This window comes from Alligator sinensis, unplaced genomic scaffold (assembly GCF_000455745.1).
Source record: "Alligator sinensis unplaced genomic scaffold, ASM45574v1 scaffold138_1, whole genome shotgun sequence".
Classification (NCBI taxonomy): Eukaryota; Metazoa; Chordata; order Crocodylia; family Alligatoridae; genus Alligator; species Alligator sinensis.
Genome location: NW_005841862.1, coordinates 3,899,299 through 3,920,990, shown reverse-complemented (window position 1 = coordinate 3,920,990; position 21,692 = coordinate 3,899,299). Strand labels below are relative to the sequence as shown.

Below are 21,692 nucleotides of genomic sequence, written 5' to 3'. Positions count from 1 at the left end.
TGAATATAAACTTTCATTTTAGATTGTAGATGAATTTGAATGACCAAGATAGTTATCCGTGAGCTTGGTAAGGCCAGCAAGCAGGGAAACCAGCTTTTATCTAGGTTACAACTTCATCTAACATCAGATGAGGAAAAAGGTTGCGACTACCACTTGATTTCAAGGTGATACAATCGTCATGACATGCTACTGTACAATTCTGCATAAATCATTTAACTATAGTCAGAGCTGCAGAGCCTCCTGAGAGCTGCATAACATTTTGGCTCGAAGACAAACAGAAAAAAGAAAGCCATAGAAAAACCAGCAAGGGCCTTGGTGGATCCCATAAAAAAAAGACAGCAGACCCCACACGAGACAAGTTACCAAAAACGTCTACATCAAGGCACATCATTGTCTTGGCCACAGTTGGTACAATGTGCCAAAGTTCACAAATCTGTCTTCACTCTGAAATGAAAAGATCCAAGGGGAATTTCAGCTCTGGGAATGAGGGACCACACCAATCCATACCTCAAACAAGAAGGGTGCACGTACAAGCTTTCAATGCTTGGTTTAATTCTCTAAAGCATGCTACAGATCAAGATTTGTTTTGTGGCTGTATTTTAGGAAGCAGTGTGACTGCATTTGCTTCTTTATCATGCCTCTGTATTGCAAAATGAACACTCACCATTAATCTACTGTTCCCCCTTTACATATCTAGATAGATAGATAGATATTTCAGCATATCCGCCAGGTTTGACAATGGAAACAGATTAACCCAATATCGAAGAGTCTGGATTGTAAAAAGTGCAGGTGACCGTTTATAGTCCCCTAAGAAATTAGATTGACAGAAATATTTCCATTTCCTTCAGAGCTTTTTGCTTTCATTTTGGGGTCCCCCCCATTTGTTTTTGTTTTGAGGTGGGGTTTCCTTTAAAGCCTTCCCTGGTGCTAAGACTTGGCCAAAATCTGATTTTACTTAGAGTGGTTCAGTAGCAGCTGGTATGCAGGGTAACATTTGTGAGGAAATGGCTGATCATAAAAACTTCTACCTCTTCCATCAATTCACACTTTAAAGCAGAGGTCAGCAAAATGGTGGGCCAAATTAACCCAGCCTGGACCTTAGGTAGGCTGCCACTTTCAACACAGCTACTACCACTTGCCTTGCCAGTGAAGCCTCCTACTGCTCCATACCACCAAATCCTGACATATGCCTCCAATTCCCCATGCTGCCAAAAATGCTGATTACCACAGGCTGGATCAAATCTGTTTGCAGGCTGCTGACCAGGGTGTATAAATCAATTAGTTTATTTTAAATTAAAAAAACAGATTATAAAAAAAACACCACCACCTGATTTTAAGTATTTAATTGGGGGGGAGGGGGGGGGGTTAAGATGCTTTTTTAAAGATATAAACCTATATAAAGATAGTTTTAATTTAAGATATGTTAAACCTCAAAGATGTCATCATGGAATAGGGATTATAACTTCTAATTATATACTAATTGAGACAATATATTCATGTAACCTTTTTAGAAAAAAGTTTTATAAATAGGTCACTACAGGCTACGGACTATATTAAGGGCCCAATCTTACGGGGTTCCCAGAGGCTCCTCTGTAGATTAGTAAAATTAAAGAAAACCACTTTACGCAATGGGACTCGGTGCTCAGTCTAGAAGATCCCATTCAACATCTCTGTGATGCTTCATTCTAGTTCTCAAACTGGATTTGTCTCTCCAGAGATAACATCCTTGTTAACAGCAGTATATGGAGAGGAGAGAGAACAGACCTGATTACCTACCCTCAGTCCTATTGTCTCTCTGCAAGTTTTGTGTATACACAGAGTCAAGCTCTTACCTCTCTCAAGTGCAAAGTTTCAAGAAGTTAAATGAATAGAGGACATCAAGCAACAAGAATGCACTTTTTGTAGAAAACGATGATTAAACGAGGCTTTCTGACTAGTGATTTAAATTGTGAATTAAATCATGATTTTAATTGATTTCATTTAAATCAAATCCACCGATTGCTTACCCCTGCTTTAAGGTATTCACTCCCTCTCAACCATGCCCCCCCACACTGTTATATAGGTTTAGAAGATAGGGTTTATATTACAGACCTCAAAAGATCCTGAACAAGGCAGAACAACTGGACCATATCCTGGAGATCACCTTTGTGTTTTGAGAAAAATTACACGTTCACCTTCAAATCCTCTGTGAACGCTTAACATCACAGATGGGCTGGGTACAAAGAGAAGGCATACATATAGAGCCTTGGCTTCCCCAAACTCATACAAACTCTTCCCAGAGTGAGACCAACCAGGAACCTCTGGTGATCTCCTACAAGTCTTTCGCTGCTGCCCCGGGTCACCTGTAACAAACCTAGCCTATGCAAAACATCAGTAACATCACTGCAAAGTGCCTTGCTGAACTGGAACCTAAGCATTTCCCTAGTCAAAAGGACTTTATGAAGCAGGTCTTTCAAGGCACATGCTTAAGCATTCTGTTGAACCCAGGCCCTAATAACTAAAATGCCTCCCTTTTAGCAGGAAAGTGGCTTAAAGAGCTAAGATTTGCCCTTAGATAGTAATAAGTCTTTAATCCAAAGCTAGAGTCAGCAGAAAGAGAGCACAAGGTGTGCTATACCACAGGGAAGCATTGCAGTGAAAACACTGTATTTACTTTCCATCAACTAATTAGATTTCTGGCTCTCTCTCCTCAGTCACAGGGTTTTAGGCTTTCCCCTCCTCACACAGCAATCACTGCGATTGACCCATCCACTTTCATGAACTGCCTAAAGTTAACATGTGGAAAGAACACAGAAAGAGGCCTAAGACTGTCAAGCACAATTTGTTGCATCTTAGAAATTAAAATAGCACATCCCCAGCGAATGCTCAATCATCTTATTTAGGGTGGGGTAAGGTTAAAAGTCAGGCTGTATTTTCCTCTGTCAGATCTCCCAACCATAAATGGATTTGTGTAAAGGTCCGGAACTACAGCAGCTAAGTGCTACTCCCTTCTTCCAAACAAAGAAAAGATGAAATTCAACCAGTATCACTACATTCAGTATAGACAGACTTAAAAGGATGGGTGTCAGAAGGAAAAAGCAATTGTCCAGAAGTGCTGCTTTCTCCTTACCTATATGCTAGATTTTTGCTTACTGAATTGACTTCAACTTTGGTGAATGCTGAAGAGGACTGGCATACCCAGCTCCAGCTCTCCTGCATCTGCCAACAATGCTGTGTTCGTAATTGTAAGGGGAACATGAAAAGTTAAGAGAGGTGACTCAAGGCAACTTGGGAATAAAAACAAGCAGCTGCTATGAAAAGACAACAACATGAGGACAACTGGCTTCATCTTCCCTCACAGATGCAATTTCCCTCATCATGGACCAGTTAACCGTGTTCTCTGACTGACTGCTGTTTCCTGCAGGTTGCTACTGTGATGTCTCATACAATCCATGCAGTTAACCCAAGCCTATATAACAATATCCAAAAGGCAGCCCCCCCTTTCCAGGAAAACTGAATGCAAACAGTAAATCCTGCTCAGAGTAGATAGCAAAACAAGAGAGTCCTAAGACTAAGAACACCTATTTTTAAAACACGTACAAGTTGACTTCAAACAGAATACAGACCAGAGTCTTCTGGCATATGACTAAAGTAGCTCTCAACTTTAAACATCAGCATTCCCTACAAGATGAAATTCTTTCAATATGCACTGAAGACCTCTCTTTTCATCAGTACCATCCCAGAAGTAAAGACAAGAAAGAAACGAAGGGCCTTACACCTGATATTGATAGCATCATTAAAGACTTTTAAAATGGAAAAGACTTGAAATCCAGGTCCCAGCCCCAGTTGTCAGGGAAAGACAGGGAGGAGCCTTGGCTTGAGCACCTGGCTGAACAGCTGGAGGGAGGTGAGAGCAAGGTGGAGACTGTAGCCAAGATAGCTAGGCCAGCTGGATTCCTATAACTGGACAAGGCTACTTAATGCATATAATAATTGCTGCTTTCCAACAGCTGCAGGAGCAAAGATTACAAGACAAAATGCTTTCTTAATGTAGGACCCTGGATCACAGCTCACTGTCACGGGACTAAGCTATTTTCCATTGCAATTCAGTTGGCATGTTACTTATCATTGTAACTTGGCAAACAAGTCCAAGGCCCATCTTTGCAAATCCTTCAGAGTTCAAGAAGCACCATTAAAAAAAAAAACAACAACAATCACACAAGAAACCAAGGCCAAAGTATGCAAGAAAAAACTTCTACGTAGTCAAACTTCTTCAGTTCTACCCAAGAAACTGGACCAAACCCTCTGAACATTATTCAAGCTAGACTTGAATAATGTGTAAACTCATTCTGGTTTACACTGAGTAATGTATATGTAAGCACAGAACAAACTGCACTGGCCTACCTGAAAACTGCAATTAAATGCACACATTCAGCCCTCTGCATATGAAATAGATACATACTATTATCAGCCACTAAACGCCGATGCTAAAAAACAGCTGCATTTGTCACTATCAGGAGATAAAACATCTTACCGATGGCTATCACAGAATTCACTGAACCTGCCAAAGTAGTGGTTAGGATCAGTGATCAGGCCCAACACAAGAGGAATGATTTTACTTAAGTCACTCATTGTATATGATAATAAAATTGTGTTGATCCTGGTACATTCAGAGCAGATATGAAATTTTGCTTCATGTTTACAACTGGTAGCAATTGAGTTTCAAAGACCATGAATGATAAGAAAGCTTTGGAAGCCTACTGCCAAATACCAGCTACAAGTGATGGCTAGAAAATGGTATTTAGAGGCTTGATTTTAGGAACTGGCTTGTAGGTAAAGTAGATGTATTGCATTAGAACAATGGTCCAGGGCAGCAGCAAGGGCTAATTGATTTCTAAAAGCGTGTTTCTGATAAAGTTGCCTTCCAAGCCCATTGTGTCCAACACGGGCAAGCAGCAAGCAGACACACAGGTTGGGAAATTGAAGACATGTACCACACTGTTTCATAGAGGTAAGGGACTCTGCCGCATTGACCAAGTCACAGTGCCCTGCTGCAGAGCCCTTGGGATTTCTGGTTTTGGAGAAGAGACCAAATTGGGAGAAAGTGGTAAAAGCCCAACTTAGGATGCATGCATATGATGGGTTTGTAAAACAAAGGAACATGCTGACAGAACAGAACATGGACAGTACAATAACCACAGAGGAACCAATCAGAGATGTCCAGAGATGAAGAGTCATAAATCCAGTGCCAATACAAGTAGTATGAGGAAAAGCTTGAGTCTACAAGTGACATTTCAAAGACAGAGACAGCAACGACTTATCCACATTACATCTTCCAAAATCATTGTGAAACTCTCCTTGTTGGTAAGATTAGTCTCAAAACAGCTGGAATACAAAAAGCACTTCACACACAGTTTCTTACAGAACTATATTAGTTTGTCAGTCTTCCCAGGCAATTCCCCTATAGAAACAGTGAAGTCAAATGCTTTAAAGCAGCAATTTCCAAACGAGAAATTAAAGCTGGAGATTTGGAATGTCTGCTTTTCAGCTACACATACATTAACATACTTGAGTTTGCAGTCATCTTCACATGTATCCAGATTTGTATGAGGATTTCAAATTAAGACGAGCGCAACTAAGAACCAGGCACAATTCAGATATACCCGAGTACAGTTTAGTTGGGGCAGTACGCAATCAGTTAGCTTGCTTCTACAACAGCCTTCTCCCAGTGCAATGCCATTCCCTTTAAGCAGCTGTGAGTCAAGGAATGTGCCCAGGGCAAAAAAAAAGTGGCAACTTCTGGCTGCTACCACACATGCAATCACAAATGCATGGCCATGAGCAGCAGTTGCTTTTGCTCCTCCCCTCCCAAGTCAATGCTCAGAGCAGTTGCCCTTATTGCACCCCTTTCCACTCAGTTATGCCACTGCCTTTAAGAATTCCAGTCACTGTATTACCAATGCTGAATTCACAAGCATAATGAAATGGAGAGCAATGCTTGAGGATAACAAGATTTTGTAAAACTAGTTCTTTTTCATCATTGATCAGGAAACATCACATGATTGTCTATTCCTTTTACTGCACCATGTAATAGCTTTTCTATCACATAGCATAACTGTAGTCCACATCACTACCAAAACTTTATAAAATGGCAAGAAAAAGTTGCTCAGTGCTGCCAGATAATCACTAGGAATTACCAGTACGATAAATTATTTCCCAGACTCCAGTACCCACAAGGGCTGCACTTCATAGGATCATAGGAAGGAAGGGCTGGAAGGGGCCACACAAGGTCATCTAGTCCAGTCCCTGCTCAAGACAAGAGGCTGGATTGACTAAACCATCCCATCTAAGTATCTGCCTAACCTACTCTTAAAAGTGTCCAAGGATGGAGACTCCACAATTTCTTTAGGTAGCCTGTTCCAGTGCTTGACTACCCTCATACTCAAAGTTCCTCCTAATCTCCAAACTAAATTTCCTCTGCTGCAACTCGAGGCCATTGCTCCTAGCCCTGTCTCCTCTGGACACAGAAAAGTCCATCTCCATCCTCTCTGTAATCGCTCTTCAGGTATTTTAAGACTTATCAAATCCTCCTCAGTCTTTTCTTCTCCAAACTAAATAACTCTAGTTCTTTCAGCCTTTCTTCATAAATCTTTCTTCCCAGGCCCCTGATTATTTTGTTTCTCTGTGTTGGATGTTTTTAGGACAATTAGAAATGGTTTGTATACATCAGCTTTCAAGAAGGAGCTCCATGTGAATTGCCTTAAAAAATTATACTGGAAAAAGGTGAAGACTAGGCCATTATGCTTTAATTTCACCACTGAAGATTAAGTAAAAAAAAAATCACGTCCAAGCAGTAACCCTTCATTACCCAACATGAATTACAGAATCAAAGAAAATGAGGGTTGGAAGGAACCTCAGGAGGTCATCTAATCCAAACCCCTGCTCAAAGCAGGATCAGCCCCAACTAGATCATCCCAGCCAAGGCTTTGTCTACTTGGGTCTTAAACACCTTCAAGGATGGAGATTCCATAATTTCTCTGGGCAACCTGTTCCAGTGCTTCACTACCCCCGGTAAGAAAAACTTTCTTCATATCTAACATCAACTTCTCTGGCTGTGACTGAGGCCATTGTTCTTTGTTCTGTCAACTATAATTAGGGACCTATCTAATCCATGGGGGCTGCTCCACCCCAGTTTTGCAGACAAAATGTGCACCCCCATGCCCCTGATTGGCCAAGGGACCCCAGGAGCGCCATCTTTCACCACTGATTGGGTGCAAATGCTTTCTGTCATGTAGCCCTGTCCCTCACCATCCTCTGAGGAGCCAGCATTTTTTTTTCCATAAGCTTCCCCACCCCCAGATTTCAGAGGCAATGCCAGATTTCACAGAATCTACAAAATTGTGAAATTGGTAGGCCCCTAACTATAATATATGAACTATAATAAGATTCAGTTACTGTCAGGTGGATGAGTAGGCAAAAAAAGAAAAGCGCTGTAACAATTTTCAAACAAATGAGGAAAAGACCAGGGCAACAACAATACATGCAGAGCAACATGGAGTCCTCATAGCTGGTCTTCACTTTTATAAATTGCTTTAAAGCAGAGAGTATTTTTTTCAAAGTCATGGCTGCTCATCCCTATATGCTGAATAGAGAAACTTGAATTGCAAGTTCCTAGGAATCCAAGTTCCTCTTTTGTTGCCTATGTCCAGTGCCTAACACAAAGGCATTCCTCACACAGCACTGGAGCCTTTAAGTGCTATTGAGATACAAATAATTAATATCAAGACAATTTGGTAAAAAAAAGTGTGTATATAAAAAACAGGATAAGTGAGATTTTCAAACATGTGCCACGTGTTGTCACAGATCCTTTAGATAATAGGCTCTAATACTTTCTCCACATACCCTTCACTCTTGACGGCAGGCAGCTGCTTCTTCAGGGATTCTTTATCCTCAGCTACCAAAATGCCAAAGCCCTGGAGCTGACTGGCACCAAATGCAGGGAGAAAGCCCAGCTCTGCTCGGCGGCTCACAAAGCAGTCTGGATGGTACCAGTTATCTATCATTCCCAGCTGGGGCTTTTCCGGATGCACCATCTTCTTAGAAATTCTGATCTGACTCTGAAGTGGAAAAGCACAGCACAAACATGTCTATGATGCTGCTATGAAGGCATGAAATGTCAAGTCAGAGGAAGAGGTCTACCAGCCTGTAATAAATGTGATATTATTTCTGTGGTTGCACATTAGCAATAGCTATTCCATTCATCTCCCACTGACAACCACTATGCTGAAATTTACATCACTGACTTCATGTCAATCCTCTCATTTACTTATGCTCTCAAAACTCCTTTTGGGGTTAATGTTTCCATGTTTAGTCTTAACATATGCATTTTTAAATGTTATCGTTTTAAATGAGGGAAATCCCTTTGCCAGTTTAAAGAAAATTCAGGGCTTTAAATTACTTTGTCTGGAAATTACTGAAAAACAGCTAAACAAGAATATGTATACCTGGACTCAACCTTACAACGTTTACAGAAGCAGAGGCCCCAAATCCCACTGAACCTGAGTGAGAGAACTTGCAAGATGGGGCCCCATGGAAGTTCTACATTAATTTCTGGAGAAAATCTGCAGCAGTAAAGTATGAGCATTGTTAACATCCACAAAACTGAATCTTGAGTCAATTTGATTTTTGGGCAGATCTTACCCCCAATTAAGCCTTCCGGACAGCTATTTAAGCCTTCTTTTTTAACATAAGTTTGAGCCACAAATTCTGCAAACAGAGCTGCCCTTCCACACCAGAGGCACAACGGTAGAGCTCCAATCAGAAGCCAAAGCTTTTCTCCATGGAAGCCCTTTCTCTGCTAAAATACTGGCAGTAATCTGCTAATCAACTAAATCAGCTGGCCATGATCAAATGCTCTTTCCTACACATAAGGAAGGGTCATCAGGTCTAAATCCCAGGGGCTGAAGGTCACATTTGAGTGAGAAACATTACTACAGTACAATAGCCCTGGATTAACAAGCTGTTCAGAACACAGCAGTTCTTTGGAGACAGAATTGCAACTTTTAAAACTAGAAAGTATAGCTTAGTACACACAGAATCACCTGTGTCAGCTTGGAGGGTGGAGTATACAGAGGGAAGGAGAATACTGGTAAATTGCATGTCTCTTTACCTTTTCTATTTTCAGTTCACAGCCTTTGCAGGTACTTCTGTTAGACTTGGCATATTCTACTGCAAAGTCATGTAAGCTTTTCTCAGCCTTGCCACCTCCTTCCTGGTCACCACCTTTACCTGGACAAAGAAAAAAAAAAAGACAAATATTCAACTTAAAAGGCTGTTTGCTTTAGGTCTTAAAAAGTCTTACTGTCTCTGTATAAACATATATAATATTTGCACATATCTATTGAGAGTATCTATTCAGCCACAAACTAGTATGCTCAGAAAAGTAAGTTCACCGATAGAACCCACAATGCATTTTTACAATTCATGATCCCACAAAAAGCATTAGAAAGCCTGCATCCCCACAGTCATCACATGCTACCCACTCAGGCCTCTGGGGAAAACTATTTCAGTGTTTGCCTTAGCATTCATTATTGTAGCACGCATGCTTTATAACAGTGGTGCTCAACCTTTTTACCCAGACAGCCAGATGGGTGGTGCCCAGTCTGTCTGTGAGCCAGATTTGGCCAGTGATCCTGATCTGGCACTCAGGGAAGGCATGGTAGGGCTCCATCTGGCTGTAAGGAGTGGGCTGCCCAGCTCTGACCCAGCCGCGCAGGGGGAAGGGAGCATGGCCACACCCTGATTCCAGCAGCACAGGGTGCACAGCCTAATTCCAACCCACCATGCAGGGCTTGGGAAGTTGGCAGTGAGGAAGGGTGATGGCATTAATGGATACCACTCCTCCACCACAATATTTCCCGACCTGTGGGGAATCCCAGGGGCTAGATGCCATGGCTTCATGGGTCAGATTTGGCTCATAGGCTGGAGGTTGGGCACCCCTGTTTTATAACATTAGTTCCTGACATTGCACATTTATGAAGTGAATCTATGGAGGACATGAATATCCCCTCTGATGTGCACATGTCTAACTGAGCAACAGTATTAAGCAAGAAATTCTAAAGCTCTGCTACTTGCCCTGTTACTGGACCTCTTGCCCATTTTATAAGACTGGTAAGAACACCCAGCTGGGAAATGCTGCTTCCATTGTAAAAGTATTATGAAATTAAAGTTAAAAACCCCATAGAAATCTGACCAGAATGAGATCAACTAAGCTGCCACATGTCCTACAGAATGCCTCTTCCCAAATATAAGAAACATTTCTTTTACACAACGTCCAGACAAGCAGACATTCTGTAAATTCACCCAGGGTTCTTATTCCATACATACACTGGGTGGGTTTAGTTTGTCCCATATGCATTCACAACCTTTCAAACTGTATCCAATCATTTCCCTGAGCATTTAGTTTGTCACAGTGAACTCTAAATACAATGTTCTGGTTGCACAGGGTGTGTGTAGATGAAACAGGGGCCCTAAATTGAAGCAGTGGGAAAGTCAGGCTTGTTGCTTTTATTGGGCAGAGCTGGTTTCCCGGGCTGCTGACGGGCTGCCTGCAGGGCTTCCTGTGGAGCCGTGGAGCTGCATGGAGCCCCGTGCTTCACTCTGCGGCTGTAAGGGCCACAAACTAAAACTCCTCAATGGAATTTTAGTTTGCTGTGCCCCAAGTCATTTAAGGCACATTACGCCACCGAATTTCCTACAGTGGCTGGAATTAATGTGCAATATGCCGCTGAGGCATGCAAACACCAAACCACTAAAGCTGTGCAAAAGCATTTAGCCCGTTTTAAAGTGTTGCGCACACACACCTCTCGTTTCATCTACATGCGGCCACAACAGTTACTATAATGAGGTCTCAGGTTACTGAGACATTACTTTTTCCACAGCACAGTGAGAACAGTTACTAATAGCAAATAATTGAATTTAAGCTACACTAGAGAAAATGGACTATATTTGGGGATGCTCCTGGTGAATGCCCTTTCCTTCTGCATGTTTGGTTCACATTTTGGCTATTTGACTGAGCTCAGAAATGGATTTGGTTCCCCTGTCAAGAGCAAGACTAAGGAAGGACTTACTGATTGTTCCAATTTTCTTTCAAAGGGACAATGAACAACAAATCCAAGAATCGCAACAGTTATTTGCTGATAACTTGAGTGTAGACAGGATCATTCTAAACGGACCTGGCTTCTTGCATTCCTGACCAGCCTTTGAGGTTCACATACCTGTGGCAGGTCCCCCTGCTTCAATGGTTTTTTTAATTTTCTCCTGATCTTCCCATCGCAGCTCAGGGAAGCCATCAATATCTGCATGAGACGTGATCCGAGCCCGCTTCCAAAAACAAGTGTAATGATGCCAGTGAGGGACTTTGCCATCGAACATGGGTGACTAGGAAGAAACATGATGACAAGGTGAAGAAATTCATATAAAACCAAGGAAAAGCAACCCTCTCGCTCACAAATGTTCTGAGCATTTCCTTGGACATTTCCATTCTAAACAATGAACAGTGATTTGGGATAGAATATGGGAAGACAGAATCCCTTGATATTACTACCAATATAGCTCCCAGTGGGGCAGTGCCACAAGGAGGCTGAATATAGAAGGATGACATAACCCTGTTGTTACAAACCCCACTATAATTCAAGAGGCTCACTGGGGAGGGGTGGGGGGGAACATCACGCAGACCTTCTTATGCTTGTTTTACTAATATTGCGTGTTTAGTCCTGTTGAAAAGGCAGTGTTTTGCTGCATTTATTTATGCTGCTTTTGTCTCTGTATGGACTAGGTTATGTTATGTTGTCTGATATAACCATAATTCTGGACATGGTTTGGCCAAAGGAAATGAGGAATGTATATTTAAGGAAAAGGGCTGGTAGGTAAGACTGCTAAGGATGCCCTTGTGTTACTAGGGTAAGGGCAATTGCCACTCCCAATCACAGGCAGGAGGGGCTACTGTTGTGATGGGCACCCATGGTGCTGGGTGGGGGGTGGGAAGGAAGTGTAATGATCCAGCCTCAGCTCCCCATCATAGCTGTTTACGCGGCCCAGCATGGGTGGGGAGGGGAAGCAGGCCAAGAGGCTGCCAATTGATTCTATCTGGCCACAAGTCCATCCACCCTGCACCCAGTGCTGGGGGCACTGGACAGAGCAGGTCTTCATGGAAATTGGCCCAGGACCCCTGCAGGCAGGGCACACGGGATGAGGCTAGGCAGGCAGGGAACAGCATCCAAGAGCAGGACAGGAAGGCAGGGCCGGGATCGCAGGGTGGCGAGCATGGGACTGGGGTCCAGGGCAGAGCTACAATCCACTCCCCACACACCCCTGCAACAGGCACTGGTTCTGTGGGCAGGAAAGATTCCTCCACCTCTGGGGCAATGAGGAAAGCAGCAGCAGCAGCCACTGGAGGAGGATGGGAGGGGAGGGGCAGGGCTATCCCGGGGGGGCAGGGGACACAGGGACAAATTGGGGCAACCGCCCCAGGCCCTGCACTTTGGGGGGGGCCGTGCAGAGCTGGGTGGAGCAGCCAAAGAGACTCCGCGCTGCCGCTAGCTTCACATACGGCTGCTTGGCATGCCCCCCACCCCTCACCACTGAATCCACTGCTGGCTTCCTCGCGCCCAGGGGTGGGGTCCCGCACAGGCTTATTTGCCCCAGGCCCCGCACCCTGGTCAGGTCGCCTCTGGGCAGGGGTGAATTCTCCTCTGCTTTGGGGACTTAAAAAAATGTCCCCAGAAGCACAGTCCAGTCAGTACAAAAGGCGGGGTGCAGCCATGCCACAGCAACTCCTCTGGATCCACCCCAGGCTAAAGGCAACTGCTTTCAAAGCACCATAAATAACAATGCTTTGCATGTCCGGTGGCTCCTGAAGCACCTCACAGATTTCTGAGAATCACTGCCTGCTACTGAAGAGGAGCCACCTGTGGGGCAGCAGCAGCTCAGCAGAATGCAGCAATACCATAGCCAACTGAAATTGCAAGGGGACCTGAGGGAGGGAGGCAGAAGCTGAATCACCACATTTGGCACCTCTGATATTACAAGTTTTTTTAGCATCTTCAGCCAACATAAAAGGACAGATGTTGGTACTGCAGATTCAGAGGAAAGAGCACCACTCAGGGCTGGACTGATGTTAAAAACCACTTACTTTACTGGAAGAAGCAGCACATTAGTTCGACCTGGTTCTGCAGCGTCTGTATGGATTGGGAGCTTCAGCCGGGCTTTTTGGCACTTATCTCAAGTTAAGTCAATCAACTATTATATAAAAGCGCCAAAAAAGCCCCACTAAAGTGCCCGATATAAACAGCTGTTGGATGAGCTGGGGGCAACTAATGAGCTACCTCCTTTCGGCATGCACTGGGCTCAGCACAGGAATGCACCAAGTTTCAAGTGTGGGGTTTTGGGGGGGAGGGAGGGATGTTTTTTTGTGTTTTTTTTTAACATCTGCAAGCAACTTAAGCAACTCGTGAGCATGTAGGTCTTCCTTGAAGGACTCCTGCTTGGCACTGACCTGGCTTGAAGCTTACTTAGTAATCAGACAGAACAACACCATAGAGTATTATGATTGCAATTAAGGAATACACGCACCATGTCTGAATAAGGTATCCAGGTCATATTATGGTTATATTACTACCATGGAAGGTATTAAAAAAATGGAATCAACAAGAAGTCTCCTACAGACCCTGGACAAGGAATTGTGAACTTGAATTATAGGAGTGAGTTTTGCAGCCAGGAAATGGAAGGGAATGAGCCTCTCTCACGATAAAGGAAAGGGACAAGTGCATTGTCCTAGGTCCTATTCTAGGTTATACTGTCGGTTCACTGAGGAGCTTTAAGTCTGTGACCCTATACCCAGTCAGTAACATGGAGGTCGTAATTCATAAAGGAGTGATTCCCCCCTGTCAAAGATGTACAAATATGACTGATCAAATGTTTATACAGTCGGTTGTTGTTAACTATGGAAATGAAAAGGTAATGCTTGTAGAAGCACAGACACTCAGTCTTGCCAGAGGCAAGCATCTCAGTGTAAGGCTTTTATCAAAATTCACCTGTCCATTTCCCCATATTATGTGAAAACAAGGCTGGTTCTTCTTGCCCCCTAATCCCAGAGCAATGTCAGTCTCCTACTGTTTGGGATGCAAGTTTGCCAAAGCATTACCCTTGGTATTTAGCTGGCAGCCACAGGGCGTTTAATAACACCACTCTGGTGGATTATGGGGCAAAGCCAAAATACTCCAACAATGACCTCTTCCTCTAATGCCAAGTATTTTGGGGAAGCAAGGATTTGGTGGGGTGACCTCTTTTATTGAACCAACTATGTAGCTGGGATAAGTTTAGACAAGCTTTTGAATGCAAAACATTCTTTGTCAGGTCTGATCACAGAAAGCAGGCAGGGAGGGGAACTACACTGAAGCCTCAGGGAGCCGCGGGAGGAGGCTATAGCTTCATAGCAATGAACAATAATCTGACGCACAAGTCTTACCTCAATACACTGTTCACACAAACTACTCCCAACTCACCCTGCCCCAAACCAACTAACAGCAGAAAAGTGATAAAGGATTCCTGCAGGGCACATGCAGCTAAGGAAGCTGCAAGATCCAAGAAGGGCTTGCTTTCTAAGTGACTGTATAAATGCTTCTTACCATATGACTTCTCCATCAGAACATTTCCCTTGCTACTCCATTGAAGGGAAGTCTTAAAAAAAATTACATGCACTTGTCCCATAACTAGAAACCTAACCAGGTTTGTCCACAATCGCTGGGAAATCTGGTATTAATTGCAGTTTCCCGTAAAAATCAACCAAAAAACGAGCAGTAGTGAGGTAAACTGAGTGAAGGCACCCTCCAGCAATCAGCAGCGAGCGGCAAGGCAAAGAAAGCAGTAGTGAGTAGTCTAAGTGCTGGCGCCCTCTGTCAATTAGTGGCAAGGGGTGGAGTTGCCATGAAATGCCTGCAAAAGTGGTCCTGTGCTTCATGAGAGGGCCATGAAAAACCGTTGTCTCGCTGTGACTTTGGTAGGTCCCTATTTGTAACTCACTAGGGATTTGTATGACATCTGGAGAAGTCAAATGCATGATCTAAATCACAAATGGGCTCAGAGTGAACCACAGAGCTAGACACAGTTTCTGTTCTGCAAGTGGAAATGAAGGTTTAAGGCTGGATGCATATCCCGCCTCAATCCAACCCTTGCTGAATGAGCCACCGATACTGTAGCATTTCTCTATTACAGAATTTGAAATCATTTAAGGCTGATCTACATTCTGCAGCTGTGACATGGTAGCTACACTGGAATAGTGATGATATCAATGACCCCTAAAGCAAATATGGCACATGCTGACAGAAACTATTTTTCTGCTGATATATCATATTGTTCTTATTACAAGTCAACATTACTTAAAAGCTCATCCTACATTTTCAGATTCAATTTTAAGAAAAAAGCCTTTTTCTCCCAAATATAAATCAGTAATAGAAAGTCCCTGAATGGTTATTGCCCTTACAAAAATCTCACGGAGGAGAATCAAATATGCAGGAAAAGATCCAAAAGGTTAAATAACAAAAAGACTTTAAAAAAATCCACTATGCCAGGACCATCAAACACTCGGCCCATGGAGCCATATGATTTGGTCCTAGCCCCAGTCTCTGCCCCACATGCCCTGAATGAAGCACAACGGGTCGGTCCAGGGTGCATACAGCAGCCCATCGGAGCCAGTGCACAGGGCCCGTCCAGAGCCAGTCCTAACTGGGCCATGCCAGAACTAGCATTCAAGACCAGTATAGCAGGGAGCTCTATGCCGTACAAGCCCTGTGCGCTGGCCCCCTGTACTACATGCAACACGTGTAGACAGTCTAGTCCAGAGTTCTGCATGCAGCATGCACTGGTCCTAGGTCTTGTTGTGCACGTAGGAAAGACAAAGGGCATGTACTGACTGTGGTGCGTCCTACATGCTGCGTGCACAGTGAGCCCTGGGACTGGTGCATGCCAAGTCCGTGGGCTGGTCCTGGAGCTGGTGGCACTGCACAGGAAGTGGTCCCAGTCTAGCCCACAAGCCGGTCCATCGACCCTCATCTGGCCTGCGGCCTGGGTGAGTTTGACACCCCAGCTCTATACCAAGGATAATACTGTCCAAAGCTCACTGTATTGCCTTCAGCCTAAAATTTCATATCAACACCTCTCAAGACAAAGGAAGATCAGATTTGAACTGAAGTTTTAGATTCAAACTTCACATATGTTGGGCCTCAAACCTGGATCCACACAACCCTTGCTTTGGGGTTTCAAATCTAAATTTTCCTAATTTTTTGTGGACTCTGGGGAAAGACAGAATGGATTATATTTACATTATGGCTAAGAGCAGGTGTCAGATCAGATCTGACCTCTCCTAAATATATGAACAAAGTACTTTCATTTAATTTGCATTTTGGAAGAATGAAACATCTTTTAAAAGGCATAATTTAACCTCAGTTTTGAGGTCACTGTTAGACATTTCAGGACTGTTAGTCTTTTCCAAGTAGTAAACCAACATTCCACTGCATTAAAATGTGTTTTAAGTGTTAGATGTCTGCATTGCTGAAGCATATCCAACTTTGCATTGTTTCTAGCCAGGTCATCTCATGGGTTGTTTTTTGGCTCTGTGGTAGTCTGTGCCAGATTGCAGCTCTGAGGTAGTCCGACTCAAAGCTTCTCTGCAGTGGAGCCGGAGAGCTGAAAACCTGGATCTGACAAAGGGCTCCTGGGCTTCTGAGCTCCTAGCTACATGTGGGAATATTATGACCTACTTCCCACTTTGGTGGAACAGACCACACAGATCCTAGGGAACTGCAGGACAGCGGAGACCAACTGGTTACCCAGCCATTGCTGCCCTTCCTCACGACAGTGAGACCACCATCCATGCCAGAGCAGAGCCTTTATGGCCACAATGGCTGGTGCTTCAGTGCCATACAGGGTCACCTGCTCAGTGCAACAATACTGTATTGTTCCAATTAAGGTAACCTTGCATACAAATTAAGTGAGAGTTACATGGCTCTTTTTGAGGGTAAAAAGGGTTGACCTATAGTCAGGGCCCTCCCCGAGGGGGGCGAATTGGGGCAACTGCCTTGGGCCCCATGCTTTGGGAGGCCCTGCAGAGCTGGGCAGAGGAGCCATGGTTGCAGTTTAGCCCACCCACCCGCCCAACGGGTTGGACAGCTCTTCGCTTGTTCTGGATGGAGGTTCCGGACACCACCTGTTCCACTGTGTCCAGTGTGCCAGGGCTTTCACTCCTCGGTGTAAGTGTGCCGTGGGATAGGGAAGGAGACTTCCCATGCAGGCTGCTTTGCCCCAGGCTCTGCTGGGATCATCTCTGCCTACAGTCAGAACAATATGCTAGTTATACCATTTATCCAAATGATACGATGCCAACAGAAGCCATCTTCCATTGGCACAGCTACACCTACGCTAGGGATTTTCACAGCCCTAGCTAACATGTTCATGCCAGCAAAACCTGGTGGCACAGACCTTGCCTTGGTACAACATGAAGGTTTTGAATGGGGTACAGCATGCACTGGCCTTTCAAGTTTCTTGCCTTCCTCCATTCCAGGCTGCTGGAACCCAAAATAGGGCTGCTGGCAGGGAACTGACAAGAGCAGAAAGCAATAAAACAGTTCTGTGATAGAGATGGGACCCTGGAAGAACTTGAGGGCCAGGTTTTATTATTACCAGGTTTTGCTAAAGCTGGAGCAGACTATGGGAAACAGTCTTTCCTTGTGAACAGGAAGCCTAGAAAAGTAGCTTGCAGGTTAGCCTGCATGTGGATGGCAGAAGGCTGATTAACTATACAGACTGCATGCAAGGGCTTGGTGAAAGGCAACACGGAGGAAGGAGAGAGTAAATCAAACAGCCAGGAATGAAAGAGGAATTAGTATCAACTGGGGAACAGAGAAGGAAACAGGAAATATCAAAGTGGAAAGATAAGACAGCGTGGTAGGAGGCATGAAGGGAAAATGGAGGGTGGGGGGTTTCATTTTTAGAGTTGAGTACCAACATGTTACAAACACAAAGAACACTACTGTGTGAACAAAAAGCTGGCTTATCTAATGGAAATGACTAGGAGAGCATACAGTGGCCCCTTGGGAAGCAAGAGAATGGGGCAAGTATCTTTCAGCTTAGCTAATCAATTCAGTCCTCAGGTTACTGGAGGCAGGATAGTTTTTCAAACCCTACCCAGAGGGAAGGGATCTCTTTATTGTGAGTCTAAGTAGCATATAAAAATGTAGCTATCAGAATGTAATTACCTTGGCATTAGCTGGGATAGTTGTTAGTTACCTAAAATGTATTATTGAATAATCCAAAAAGTGTGTGGCTAAGCTGTGTAGGCCTAGCCTCTTCAACACAAATGATGGGTTGGCAAGAACCAAGGCAGGCTGACAGTATATTTTCAAAAAAAACAACTCTTTGTATTGATTTTTAAGCCATAGCACAACTAGCTGCCTTCCGTCACTGTACTTTTTGACCATGCCATGTCCACCTCTCTGTATTTTTGCTAAATACAGGAGCAGGAGTGCACATATTCAATCCAAATTCCACCAAGTGTGGTACAAGAACTCACTCAGAAAAGTTCTTTCATCACTTGGGGAAGAACAAGGCTCAGGGGCCGGGAACCAACTTACAAGTTCTATTCCCAGTTCTGCCGCTGGCTTGTTGCAAGACTTTGGGCTAGTCATCTGACTCTATTAGTGCCTCAATTTCCTAGTCTATAAAAATGCAGTAACACCTTACCTCAAAGTTGTGAGGCCCAACTGCATTTTAACACTAGTAAATACGGCAGAACATCATTAATGCTTCATAATGCAATGCTAGAGAATACTGGTATCTGTGTGCACTGTAAGGACCTACCTAAATCATGTTTTCGTGGAAACCATGAAAAACAACATGGTCCATGATCACCGGGAAATCTGCCATTGGCTGCAATTTCCTGGGAAATTACCAGGTTTTGGGGGGTTGGTGGCACAGACTGAGTGAAGACGCTCTCCACCAATCAGCGGTGAGGTGCGGCACTGCCAGGGTCCCTCTGCCAATCAGCAGTGAGAGGCAGGGCCACCATGAAATGCCCATGAAATCAGCTCTGCACTCTGTGAGTGGGCCACAAAATACTCTGCGTCTCGCTGTGACTTGGGTCAGTTCTTAATTATAAAGTGTGCAGATTAGCAAGGTTTTGCAAAAAGTGCAGACAACAAACTGCATAGATGCTTCCTTATCTATAGCCTGGACACAAACTGATACAATATTTTTACCTTGTGGAACAGGCAACATTCCCAAGCACATTATAACCTTATCTCTTCCCCCTCCACTCCTTGTTTTCAGAAACAGAAAAACAGCCTCTCTGTTAGTGCTCTATTAGAGTCCTCTAAATCGCAATAATCCTCTAATAAGAAACCTAACTGTACACTTTACACTGGATTAATTTCAGAAGGCCGTCATGCCCTTGTCTACAGATAGCACTTGAGTCCAAGGAAAAGGCATGGAAGGACAAGAAGATTGGAAAAAAGTGTTCCTGACAAGCAAAGATGAACCTGACTTCCCTACAGCGTAATATTCTAATTTAATCATGGTAGTTATTATAGCAGCTTTGTCACATGTATTCCTCTCAGCTGTATGGCCTGGGGAAAAACAAACACACACAATTTCCAGGGCTAAAACATATACCTTGGCTGCTTTAGCCTTTTCTGCTTACAATTTTGCACTGGTAATAACAACAGTGGGTGCAGTATGGCAGACAAGGTATCAGCTGCCACTAATGTTTTAAAGGACCAAAAGGTTTCCTTGAGGAGATCAGAAGTCCAGTCCCTACACCAGTGCCATCACTCTCTCCCCCCGCACTGGTGATAAGAAAGGTGGGAAATGTTGAAGGGGGAGGGGGAAATCAGACCAGAAGCTTTAGGTCAACATTTATTTTTCCAATGTGTTTCTTATTCTTTCACCCTAGTGAATTTATTTTTCCAATGTGTTTCTTATTCTTTCCCCCCAGTGTGCAGCCATATTACACTGCACTGTGGGCAGACTATATTTAGAGACAGATGTATTCACTAATTGCAGGCAGGTCCTGTGGCAAAAGCCTGCTCAGAGATCTCTCTCTTTGATTAAGCTAGGTAAACTTTTCATCAGCCACAAGGCAATGAACAAGGGGTGAAAATGAACTGCTAGGATGGCGATTCATTCTTCAATTAAGAGAGATCAAAGGAAGGAAGAGAACATTCAAATTGCCGCTAAAAATAAATTCCCCACAAAAGGTCACAAGAATTAGGTCAGTGACAAATATGCTCCAAAAATTTTAGAGTGTATTAAATCACTGGGGAAAACTAAGGAATACAAGCAAGAAGCCTGTACAGCTCTTCAGCAATAGGGATTCAGCTCACACTTCAACTAAAAACAGTTTCAATCTCTAGCTTCCCCCCATCTGTTTCCACCCAAAAGTCCCCAAGCTGCAAACCGAGGTAAACAGAACATAAGCAACCCCAGAAACATTTACATCTTCTGGTCAGGGAGTTAACACACCAGGCTGCAGCCCCTTCACCACCTCAAGATCCTCTTGCTGATGCCCTGGCTGCATTTCTCCCCGCACCCCTTCCATGGCCCCACCAAGATGGCCATACACCTGACCAGGAGGGAGGCTCTGGCTGGGAGAGCGCCCAGTGAATGTGGGGCCATCCTCCTGTCCCTCCTCCTCCGCAGTCCTGTCTCCAGGCAGAGTTTCACTGGGCAGAGCCCACTGGCTCCTTGGACTCATTTGAGGGCCAGTGGGTGCCACCCAACGTGCTCTGCTCAGTGCCCTCCTTGGAGCATTTGGTGCAATCTCTAACCCTGGTGCCTGCCCCTGCTTCAGCTCCCCAAGAAATCAGCTGGTGCACACTTAACAACCCCTAACTGCATGGGGGAAGGGGCTAACCCTTCCTGCTTGGGCCCACGCCTTCAATGGTCTCAGGCATCAAAGAGGCCTGTCACAGGGTCACAGCTCTGGGCAGAGTTGCACCAGGCGGTGCCCACTAGCTGCTTGGACTCATTTAGGGCAGCGCACTCTGCTCAGTGCCCCCTTTGGAGCACCTGCTATCGAGCTCCCATCCCACTTTTCAGGGCTGGGGCACGCACTTAGTGACCCCCTCTCCTGCCAGGGGCAGTGTCCCTGCATGCTCTGCCAGTGTGCCCATGCTCCCCCACCCCCACCAGAGCCACGGGGTTTCCTCCGAAGGCTGCGACCAGCAGGGGGCGCGGCTGCGTCTCCGCCAATGGGAGTCCCAGCTGCTGGCCCCCCGGCGACGACGTCAGCCAGCCGAGCGCGGGAAGCCCAGCGAGGCGGGGGCGGGGCACTGCGGATTCCTGCCCCCCCCCAGCTGCGCTCGAGAATGGCGCGGGGGGTGGGGAGCATTACCCACGTTGCAGCGTCGCTCCCCCCGCGTTTCCCCTGCAGCGGGGGAAGGCGCTGCGGCCCTCCACCCACGTGCCCCCCCCGGCGAGGATGGAAGGGGCCCGGCACAAAGCGCTGCAGCAACGCGGCGCGGTACCTGCACCATGATGGCCAGACGCAGCGAGTCCTTGGCGATGCTCTCCCCGCATTTCTTGCACGAGGCCCGCCCACTCTTGGCGTACTCGGCCCGGTACAGCTTGTCCGCCGGCTCCGCCCACCCGCCTCGCCCCGCCCC

The 21,692-nt window shown here is 45.0% G+C and overlaps 1 protein-coding gene across 1 annotated transcript in view; it reads right to left on the bottom strand.

The window, feature by feature from the left end:
- The window catches only part of PARP1 (poly(ADP-ribose) polymerase 1), a 62,019-nt gene that overhangs the window by 34,549 nt on the left and 5,778 nt on the right, over window positions 1-21,692 (bottom strand). Inside the window, exons 2-5 of the mRNA XM_014524903.1 lie at window positions 21,555-21,686; window positions 11,256-11,418; window positions 9,149-9,267; window positions 7,882-8,096 (exon numbers count right to left, since the gene is read on the bottom strand). Of these exons, the coding sequence (XP_014380389.1) occupies window positions 7,882-8,096; window positions 9,149-9,267; window positions 11,256-11,418; window positions 21,555-21,686 (629 nt within the window). The remainder of the gene's footprint in view (window positions 1-7,881; window positions 8,097-9,148; window positions 9,268-11,255; window positions 11,419-21,554; window positions 21,687-21,692) is intronic.